Source organism: Branchiostoma belcheri, unplaced genomic scaffold, assembly GCF_001625305.1.
Source record: "Branchiostoma belcheri isolate BF01 breed outbred unplaced genomic scaffold, Haploidv18h27 scaffold153, whole genome shotgun sequence".
Taxonomy (NCBI): domain Eukaryota; kingdom Metazoa; phylum Chordata; class Leptocardii; order Amphioxiformes; family Branchiostomatidae; genus Branchiostoma; species Branchiostoma belcheri.
Window position 1 is genome coordinate 88,017 of NW_017802969.1, and position 11,670 is coordinate 99,686.

At 39.7% G+C, this 11,670-nt stretch overlaps 1 protein-coding gene and 1 pseudogene across 1 annotated transcript in view; both read left to right on the top strand.

Annotated features, from left to right (window-relative positions):
- Positions 1–513, top strand: part of LOC109465572 — a 3,907-nt pseudogene extending 3,394 nt beyond the window's left edge.
- Positions 514–1,847: 1,334 nt separating this feature from the next.
- Positions 1,848–11,670, top strand: part of LOC109465573 (serine/threonine-protein phosphatase 6 regulatory ankyrin repeat subunit B-like) — a 14,234-nt gene continuing 4,411 nt past the window's right edge. Inside the window, exons 1-5 of the mRNA XM_019762930.1 lie at positions 1,848–1,886; positions 5,083–5,233; positions 5,570–5,750; positions 5,999–6,130; positions 6,538–6,546. Of these exons, the coding sequence (XP_019618489.1) occupies positions 1,848–1,886; positions 5,083–5,233; positions 5,570–5,750; positions 5,999–6,130; positions 6,538–6,546 (512 nt within the window). The remainder of the gene's footprint in view (positions 1,887–5,082; positions 5,234–5,569; positions 5,751–5,998; positions 6,131–6,537; positions 6,547–11,670) is intronic.

The window sequence follows — 11,670 nt, forward strand, 5'->3', positions numbered from 1 at the left end:
CACACACACACACACATGTATATACACATACACACAAACACACACACAAACTAGCACATACACACAGGCACAAACACAGACACGCACATCCATGCACACACATGTACATACACATATACACACACACACAAATTGGCACATACACACAGGCACAAACACAGACACACACATTCATGCACACACATGTACATACACATATACACAAACACACAAACACAAATTGGCACATACACACAAAAACAAACACAGACAACTCAGAAACACAAAGTCTTACAACAGACACAAACACATGCAAGACACACACAGACACACACATTTATGCACACACACATGTACACACACACACAGACACACACACACACACAGACACACACACACACACTCTCTCTCTCTCTCTCTCTCTCTCTCCCTCTTTCTCTGTCTGCCCCTTTTTTAAAAAAGTAATTGTGCTAAATTTAATGCTTCTGAATCTTGCACCCAGGAAAATTGCCGCCAGCAGTGATTGGTATTTGATACAGAAATTGACGTAGACTGAAACAACAAAACGTTTTTTCAAGGTAGGTCTCAGTATTGTAATGTTTACCCTGGAAGTCAAACTCGTTTTTCGTGCCGCAAGAGCCTTTCGCCCGCTGGTGTAAATTACCGCTACGGGGGAGTCTAGCCCGGGGGGAGTTTGGCTGGCTCTACAAACGTTGTAGGGCCGAAACCTCCCCACGGGCTCAATTCCACCGCAGCGGTAATTCAGGTCTGCGGGCGAAGGGCTTCTGGCTGCCGAAGGAAACGGTTTAGCGGCCCGTAAACTTGGCTGGCACCCAGGGTTTGTAATGTTAAGCACATTAGAATTGTGAATTCCACATCAGGAAAAACAACTTTAATATGAACTAAGTAAACTTGATCTGTTTCTACAGCTTTCGATCAGAAATATGCACCGCGATGCTTATAAAAATGATCAACGTTTGAAATTGTAAAAAAAATCACGCAAAATTCACTTTTGTAAAAAACAAGGCTGCTGTGCGGTGAAAGGGCTTTTCCAGAAACAACCTTAGGAGGGGCAGGAGCAATGTAACACATGTATAGTAATTGAGCCAATGCTATTATTATCATTATTATGAATATTATGCATCAAACATAAACAGACCTACAGAAATCAATCATTCTTGCCTCTCAGTGCAAAATTTACCAAAAAGTGCCGGTCTGTTTGTCACTTGCTTTTGGCTATACAAGTCCTCATATCCTTTTGTTTACTTTCTAAATGAGTTGACATAAATTCGCAGAGACCCAGTATATTAGTATTACTAAATCAGGCTTCAAGAATGTGTCTCAACAACTGATAATGTAAAAGGTGATTTCCACAGATGTTTCCAACAAGTTCTATCGGCAAACTGGTCAACTATTGTTTTGAATTATATATCTAGTATAAAGCGCATGCCATAATTGCATTTTTGTTGGAATTACAGAAAATTATGTACCTTCTATTGTTCCACCTTCCACCGCACGGTCGCATTATACGTGTGAGTAGGAGAGTCTTCGGTGGAAGGTGGAACAATAGAAGGTACATAATTTTCTGTAATTCCAACAAAAATGCAATTATGGCATGCGCTTTATACTAGAGGAATAATTCAAAACAATAGTTGACCAGTTTGTCGATAGAACTTGTTGGAAATAGTACATCGAGGAAGGGGGAGGGGGTGGTCTTACGTCATATCCGTGATCTTTGCTGGGCATTATGGGAAGTGTGAAATTGGTGCATGGCGCGTTTCTGTCTGACGTGTCAGCTGCGCCCCCTGGCGGCGAGGCGTGAAAAATGAAACCTAAAATTTGTGAAACCGTTCCACAGACGCACTGCCATGACTGCAGAAGACTTGCTTGTGAAATGTAAACCGATGGTAGGAAGTCAATAAAATATTGCACCAAAGTATTTGGCCACGTGTTTTTAATTATGTGTTGTCAATGCTTTCACAAATCGCATTTAATAAAGATGAATAAAATATGTGTATATGTGCATTATAATGATGATGATGAATGAGAAACAACGTTACCAAATAATTTAGAATATGGCTCTTATTTGCGAAATCAATGATTAAAATTGTATAATTCGTCAACCACCAGGGTTAACATCGTTTGGCGAAGGTATGAAATCGTGGAACTCTTGTTTGTCTATAGGTTTATGAATGAATGACGGCCTTTATTGCACATTTTTGCCACACTGGTCTAAGTACAGGTCAAAACAAGATATGATGAAAAGATATATACAAACTAAACTTAGCTATCATTACATAAATTCAACTTCTCGCTTTTCAGTTATAGTGGAGATAAAGGAACAGATATGTTTTTATAATTGGTTTATTGTTTCAATTGAAAGCAATACACTAAAATACATTGCAGCGACTTGTACATAGTACAAGTCGCTGAATTATGCATATTAGGCAGTTACAAGAAATGAATAAAACACTTAATAAAATCTATAGAAACTACTATACATTGCAAAATAATTAAAATAATTAGACAATAATCATAATAAAAATTACCACACACTGATAGGTTACCTGACGTTGTTCAGAAGTGCAGTGAAGTATGGAATGGGGCTGTTTTTATATCTGTTGGATCTTGCCATCGGAATACAGAGCTGATTATTGCCCTTTAAATTTCTGTTGTGAACATCTTTCCGTAGCGGGGGCAACCAGTTTCTAAACGTCGGCGAATTCAACAGAGATTTGGCAAATTTAAGGCTTAGCGATTCTCGTCTAGTTTTAAAGGTACAGAGGCCAAAATGGGAAAGGGCTTCATCATAACATGAGTATTGAGGGCCTAAAATTATTCTTAGCGCACGTTTCTGTATTCGTTCTAATTTATCGGATTGTTGATGTGTTATATTGGCATTCCATACAGGGGCAGCATATTCAACGGTTGGTCGTATATATAATAAATAGGTTTCGCAAAGGTCGTTGATGGGAAGGCCGAAACGTTTTAATTTCTTTAACCAGTAGAGTCGTGAGCTTGCTTTTGTCGTAATGACCTCTACGTGCTTATCCCATTTCATATCCGCTGTCAACCATAGTCCAAGTATGCATGCCACTTCTGTATGCTCAAGGACTTTACCATTAAGAAGGATATCGGGGGGAGGAGGAGGGTCGTTATTAAAAGTGATGTTCATTATTTTGCACTTATCTTCATTTAGTGACATATGATTTTCTGACGACCACATTTCAAGTTGATTAACCGATGTTTGCATCGAGGTTGGTACACTTAATAATCTGCTTTCCTTTAAAGTCAGATCATCTACGTATTTCCATCTATCCACAAAAGATTCCATTGCCTCATTTACAAATACTAAAAAGAGAACAGGCCCTAATTTGGTTCCCTGAGGAACTCCTGATGAAATTCTCTCCCAACCAGAAGTTGCACCTCTGTACCGAACACACTGTGTACGTTCACTGAGAAAATCACTTATCCATGGTACAAGTACAAAAGTACGTACACCACAAGTTAACAGTTTATGGATTAATACTGTATGATCAATTTCATCAAATGCCTTGCTAAAATCTGTTAACAGGACAGTTAGTTTTAAGGGTGTCGGCGCAAAGAAGTATTGAGTCAACCAAACTAGTGAGGTAGTGAACAGATGATCGCCCCCTTCTACTGCCATATTGGTTAGGGTCAAGAACGTCGCTTATGTCAAGAAGGATCCATTTTGTGATAAAAGATTCAAACGTTTTTATCAGGATAGAAGTGAGTGATATGGGACGCAGATTTTCGACTGTTGCAGGGCTTTTCTTTGGAATGGGTGAAAAGTTTTTCGATGAAAGGTTTGTCAAGTCGCATTAGGAATAAGAATTTTTCTACAGTGCTCAACTGTATGAAGTAAGAAAATAGGTTTTGTACAAGCCTATACAGATCGTTTCTCTCTTTACTATACAATTTACATCCTGTAACAAATTGACATTCGTCTTCTATTCTATTCAAATTACAACATGTATATAACCTTTGTTCCAGAGGGGTGCGGGTATGTCTTCCAGTTTCAATTTGTAGTTTGTGGCAGCTTATCCTTAGTCTTGTGACGGCATTTCTGATCTTCACATTTTCATTACTTAGGCATTTTTCTTCATTATATGTAGTTTTAAACAATCTATACGATCTTAACTTATTTTTGGTAGCTCGACCTTTGTTGTCATTGTGCATTTCTTTTAGGAACGTTTGAAACTATATGTCTTTTAACCGTTGGCCAATAGAACTGACAATTTGGAACGTATTTGTAGTATGTGAAGTTTGAAAATGCCATAGGGGAGCAAACCCGCACTCTTCTAAGGACTTACGCACTCCTGTCGCCCAACATTTAACTCCAGATAAGATTTCTCTAATTCCAATTGGCAGTAGAATGCGTCTGCTTGAAAGCAGTCTGTTAATCCTCTTGTAAAGTCCTCATCAGAAACCCACAGGAGATCCTCCCTTCCGCGAGTCGCTGGCCGCGCTGATGACGTCACCTTTCCTGGCCACGCTACTGACATTGGCGGAGGATATGTGAAGAGGTACAAATTGTCATGGTGGGTTTGTGATTTTATTAGAGCAAGGACAAGGAAATTATACCTTGATTAGAGGGATTGTAGTAACTTTCCAACAGCCTGTTCCTTCCAGCATCGTGATTTAATAGGATTATGTATTTACCACCACCATCCCATCCAAGAGGACTCATAGCCTCTTCCAGGCTTCGGGAGACGGCTGGAAAGAGTAGAAGTTGGCCAAATAGAGACTCAAGTGGCTATGTCTCCCGATGCTAATCTCCAAGCAGATCTTTCGGTTAGGTGGCAAAAGACCGTATCCATTGGCCATCCTGTATCCATTGTCCATCCTGTATCCATTGTCCATCCTGTATCCATTGTCCATCCTGTATCCATTGGCCATCCTGTATCCATTGGCCATCCTGTATCCATTGGCCATCCTGTATCCATTTCCTCTGGCCAATGGATACTGTCTTGCCACCGAAAGATCTGCTTGGAGATTATCCCGATGTCTGGTACATGTATCTCTTGTGCTATTCAGTTTTACTAAAGTAAATTCGGAGGTGCCGACATTGACCACGCCCAGGAAGACCAGGAGAGCACTGAAACGGCGCTGTTAGTCGCTTCCATCAAAGGGCATGCCGACATCGTGAAACTTCTGCTCCGCAAGGGGGCGTCCGTAACGAAGAGAAACCAGGGTATATCTTGTGCCCCCCTTCATGGAGCGGCGGGCAACGGTAAGTCGTCCATTAAAAAAGGCCAGTTGGCTAAAAGCTTACTAGTCGAAGCTGAAACTAAAATACAAGTAGAGCTAACAACTGAAATGTGAACTGTAATATGAACTGTAATGAAGTTTTTCGGCCAGGCCAGCAAGAGACCACAGAGGATCTTACAACATGCAAAAACTAGATTTACGACGGTGTATCAGGTGGTGCCTAGTAGATTTTTTTACTTTATTTGTGTTTATATTGCAAAGTACATTGTAGTATTACCTACCTATTTCTTACTTATTGTAATGTTATTGTAGCGTTGGTTTATTGATGCATATTTCTCGCATTGCAACTCCAACCCAGGGCATACGGAAGTAGTGGACTTGCTGGTATATCACGGTGCAACGTTAGACATCCGGGACGCGTTCCTGAGGACGCCGCTCATGGCTGCCATTATTTTCAAAGAAGTCGCCACTGTCCGGCAACTGATCGAGTTCGGAGCGAGAGTTGACCTGGCCGACGCGCAGGGCAATACGACCCAGCAGTAAGTGTCCCGTCCTTTAACAATGGATGACTAATATGAAAGTATTGTTTTGGTGGCTGAGCTGTGGTCAAAGGAAATGTGGGCAAAACTTGGAAGTAGGTTGACAGCACGTGGGTGGCGTGAAATACTAGTAGCAGATTAAGAATGACAGGAGGTCCAAAGATCAGGCACAGGGTGAAGTTGAAGGTCATAAAATCTCTGGGAATCTTCTGTTTCTTGCTTCCTAAATGAGTCACATTTGCCTCTAGGTACTGCGAGTATAACTTCTTTGGAGAAGACTGCGACTGCGCACTTAAAGAGATGATGGAGCTGGTACAAGAGGCGACGAAGAACAAGCTGCTGAGATGCTGCAACCCTACGTGTGGCAAACCGGGCTACAGGTATGTATGAATGTGGGTGCGTGTGTATGTGTGTGTGTGTGCTTGTGTGTGTGTGTCCATGTACATTTTGTATGCATGTGTGTTTGTATGTGTGTGTGTGTGTGTGTGTGTGTGTGTGTGTGTGTCTGTGTGTCTGTGTCCATGTACATGTATGTGTGTGTGTGTGTGTGTGTGTGTGTGTGTGTGTCTGTGTCCATGTATGCATGTGTGTTTGTATATGTGTGTGTATGTGTGTGTGTGTGTGTGTGTATGTGTATATGTCCATGTATGTATGAGTGTTTGTATGTGTATGTGTTTGTGTGTGATACGCGTCTGTGTGTGTGCATGTTAATGCGTGTGTATGTGGCTGTGTGTATGTGTACTTGTTACCTCTTGTGTTTGATTCTTGTGTCTCCGTCTTTGTACAGCCCACAATGGTCAGTTTTCTGAATTCTACCGTAGTCCTAAACAGCTTGCACACGTGCACTGTCAGTGACGGACTTAGGACCTTCCTAAAAATGATTGAGAAAGTCTAGTGTATCAAAAAATAGCTTAGAACATGTACAGCAAATGCAACTTTGACTTAACAACAATTTGCATCTTTGGTATGAAATACTTAATCAGAACTTTAGGGTACGGAAGTATTGTTTTGGGTGGCCGAATCCTGGGGTTGTCTCTCTGTCCTAATAGCTGGTGTCTGTTACTAGTATGTACGTTGCAAGGCTATAGAACCTCATACATGTGCAGTACTACAGTTTCTACCAGCTCTAGTTGATGTGCATATGTAAGGTTGCGCCTCTTTCTGAAGCCGACAACAATATGATAGCAACGGTTATCTTGGATCAATTAGTTTAAAAAAAGCTTATAAGGCTTTACACGTTTATCCTGGATCGAAAAAGTCTGTTATTTTAGCTAAAGTACAGAATGTACATACCGCTTTATACGTGCCAGTGAGAGAAAAAGAACAGATGTCAGGGTAGACAGAGGTGAAACAAGTTTTAGATGCGTCAATTACTAGATTTTTTTTTAATATCTTTATTCACAAAATCACATAAACAATACATCATATCGCACTTGATACAGTACAAACTTAAAATGCGAATTTACAACAATACCTAGTTATACAATTTACGACTATAGATGTACAGCCATTGGTGGTCATAAGACTTATGTAGAGTTTATGTAAATGTTTTGTTTCATTGAATATGGAAATAAGGTGACAATTGATATAATTTAGTTGAATTTATGGTGTTCTAAACTCAACTTACAATATTTTTCGTGTCAAACTCCTACCCTTTGGCAATATTTCATTTAAACATCCTCATTTAAACTTCCTCATTAATTATGCAATTGCCTCTATATTAACATGATATATGCATAGTGTTGTTAACATTTAAGTAACCTACACATGTCACAAGGTACAGAATTGAAATCATTCACCATTAAGATATCATAAATTTCGCAATAATTATGCAAATTAGGCCATCATTTGCATAATTTGTACCTGTTGACGTTCTATCTGCCATAGATTATATATATTACATGTATGAAAGTACTATAGTGTAAAACACTGTAATTATAGAATTTCCTCATTAATTATGCAAATTAGGTTCTCATTTGCATAATTTGCATTTGATCGTGTACATCTCTCTCTCTCTTTCCGCTACCTACCTCCCAAAAATTATGAAAATATGTTGTTCCTATCTGGACTTATTGGCTTTTAAAGATTTCGCCCGAAAGTCCCCTGCAGTTCCAGAACAAGCTGGTGGGGGTTCAAACACACACCACTTATTTCTGACAGGAAAAGCTATCCGTAACCAAAAATTCAAGACCATAGCATGTTCAGGACAAAAGATACAAAAACCGGAAGTTCTGCTGCAGTACCAAGGTCATCCACCAGGAGGCCCATATTTGACCTAGACCTTCGTCTTCCTAAGATTTACCAATATACCAAATATCATCACAATCCATCAAGGCTTTCTGAAGTTATGATGACCACAAAGTTGCGGAAACACACACAGACAGACAAACACACACACAGACAGACACGCCAAAAACAATACCTCCATTTTTCATGGAAGTAACTACATTTTTACAGCACAGAGATGGGCGAATCAAAATGAAAGGTCGATAGCTAAGCTTCTCTCTGGTCTGTGTTTTACGGCATGAAACGTGGGGTTGATATTGCTAATGGCGGTGCAGAAAAGGTAATATTTTGCTTGTAAGATACAACTGTTCAGTGTTTTATTGTTTTGGAGGGGGGAAAAGTGACCATAAATAATTTCATTGTTGGAAAGAGCCGCGGGAAGCGTATGATCTTTGTTCCACCAATCTTTCCGGAAATTCCTGGCGGTGTGGCATTCAGCAAATAGATGTACTATTGTTTGTTTTTCTTCACAATATGGGCATTGGTCGGAGTCTTTTATTTTTACCTTACCTACTAGTAGTCAATTACTAGATACGGTCTTTGGTCAATTTACTAGACGGTCCTTTTTGTGCATCACCTGTAGTAATAATCTCTAGATAAGCAGCAAATCTTGCGTATTGAAAATGTTTTTTCCTGTTCTTATTTAAATGTAGTTTTGTATTTCCCGATTCGGCCATGTTCATCATCACAACAAAAGAACGGACGTCACCATTGATAAAGTGCTTTCACCATGGATGAAGTTGTTAATAGAAGAAGCAAATCTTGCGTATTTAAAGGATTTTCTTTTTTTTTTCAATTTTCTATATTGTTTAGCGTTTCGCGATTCGGTCATGGTACATGCTCATTCTCACGACAAAAGAACGGACGTCACTATATGCATCAAGTGCTGAAAAAGAAGCTTATACAAGGCTTTTCACGTTTCGTGGACCGAATAAGTCTGTTATTGTACAGTACAGAAGTACGGAATGTCCGCTATATGAAAGTGCGCGCGCGCGCGCGTGTGTGTGCGTGTGTGTGGGGGTCGCTATATTTGTTGTCAGCATAACGAGGGCCTGACTGGATTGTGTTGATAGTTGGTAATAAGGCAGGGTTTTTTTTGGGGGGGGGCAGTGGTCAAGATCAGTTGTGCCATATAGCTTTTTTATGTCTTAAGAAGTTGTGCGTGCATTAAATGGCTGGGTATGGGCAGCAAAGATAGGGAGGCCAGTAGCCGGGTTCCCCGGTAGCATTTTTGTGCGAGTGTATGAGACGATTAAAACAATCTGCGTTGGTAGAACTCATTGTGAAACAAGTTTGACACAAGAACTTGTACTCATACAAATTTTCGACTGTAAAACTCCAGTCTTTGTGAAGGAATGAGCAATTCACCGCTTCCATGACGTCACGCAGATAACACGTGACTCCGTGAGTGGTGGATTATAGGTTGCAGAAAGTCTGTGGCGCCCCCCGTCTCTGTTGAGGGATGGTTGTAATACCTGATGTAGATGGCCTCTTAAATCCCACGTCCAAAAAAGTCCGATTCTGTGTCCAAGATTCTTACTTTATCAAACAAGAATTCTGAGATTTCATACCTCCATGAAATATGTAGAGTTTATGTAAATGTTTTGTTTCATTGAATATGGAAATAAGGTGGCAATTGATATAATGTAGTTTAATTTATGGTGTTCTAAACTCAACTTACAATATTTTTTGCGTGTCAAACTCCTATCCTTTGGCAATATTTCACTTAAATATCCTCATTTAAACTTCCTCATTAACTGTGCAAATTGCCTCTATATTAACATAATATATGCATAGTGTTGTTAACATTTAAGTAACCTACATGTAACAAGGTACAGAATTGCCATCATTCACCATTAAGAAATCATATAATATTTTCGCAATAATTATACAAATTAGGTCATCATTTGCATAATTGATATCTGTTGACGTTCTATCTGCCATAGATTACATATATTACATGTATGAAATTACTATAATGTAATTATAGAATTTCTTCATTAATTATGCAAATTAGGTCCCCATTTGCATGATTTGCATTTAATCGTGAACATCTCTCTCTCTCTCTCAGCTACCTACCTACCAAAAATTATGAAAATATGTTGTTCCTATCTGGACTTATTGGCTTTTAAAGATTTCGCCCGAAAGTCCCCTGCAGTTCCAGAACAAGCTGGTAGGGGGGACCAAACCCACACTACTTATTTCTGACAGGAAAAGCTATCTGTAACCAAAAATTCAAGACCATAGCATGTTCAGGACAAAAGATACAAAAACCGGAAGTTCGGCTGCAGTACCAAGGTCATCCACCAGGAGGCCCATATTTGACCTTGACTTTTGTCTTCCTAAGACTTACCAACATACCAAATATCATCCCAATCCACCAAGGCGTTCTAAAGTTATGATGACCACAAAGTTGCGGAAACACACACAAACACACACACAGACACACACACACATGAGACTGAATGTCCAGACGATTCAATGTGTATATGTTGTGAGACTTCCGAAGTAGTCGAGCTAGTTCTAAGAACCTACTAGTAGCCCTGAAGGATCGTTCAGTCTCTCCAATATATGTTTCCTTACTGGGCCCTTGGAGTTCTGTCCTTGACACTGTATCTTGTAATGGTACATGACCTCACATTTACTTTCTTTTAGTGTTTTGTTCTTGGGTATATTCCGGAGGGTTCTAGTTGGTCTACAACAGGTCTTGATATCGTGCGTGGTAAGCATTCTTCTGAGCTGTGTTATTTGCGTAACGTCACGTACAGAGCCATGTAAGACTAGAGGAGAAACCGTTCACAGAAATGGTCCACGTGTACTCAGGATTTCTACTCTAGTGCTTCTCTTTGCGAGCGATCAGGTATATTGCAAGGATATACATGTATATTGCAGTTTCTACATCAAGTTGATGTGCATATGTAAGATAGCGCCTCTTTCTGAAGCCGACAAGGATATGATAGCAACGGTTATTTTGAATATTTCAGAATATTTTATGATTTGAGTAAGAATAAAGTTGGAGATCTTAAAACTGTCTGAGTCCACTGTTATCATTATGGGTACAGTTACTGTAAGGCCACAGCAAGTAATTTTTATGGATGACATTAGTGCGCGTATTGATTTTTGTCTGATTTTGGAAGAAAACAATTTTGTTGCCCTTTGCCAGTGGTCAACATGCCGAGAATGGGCAAAATGGCATGTCTTGCCATGCCGGAACGTGTAGGGCAGATAAATATGAAGAGAGGAGACAAGACAAGGCTCTGATTTATTGTTTTGACTTTTAAATTTCATGCAGTGATGTATTTCATTCCTTTTATATGTTCCCACTGAATCAAAACCATCTGTAAAATGATTGATTAAAAACTTTCCTTTTTCAAAGTTGTTTTAGTGACAAATGGATGTTGTGATACGGCGATGAAGGTTAGACATCCAGGTAATACGATACGTTTCATCTAGTGGATACTAGCTGACTACATGTATGTCGGAAAATTTCCGTACACGTGTAACGTATGTTTCTGTACTACGGCTAAAGAATCACATATCCTTTGGTTCACGAACCAGCAAAATAAAAGCCAGACTATATACAGCAGCACATTTCTGACAACCCAGACTCATACATGACGAAGGTCATCGACCT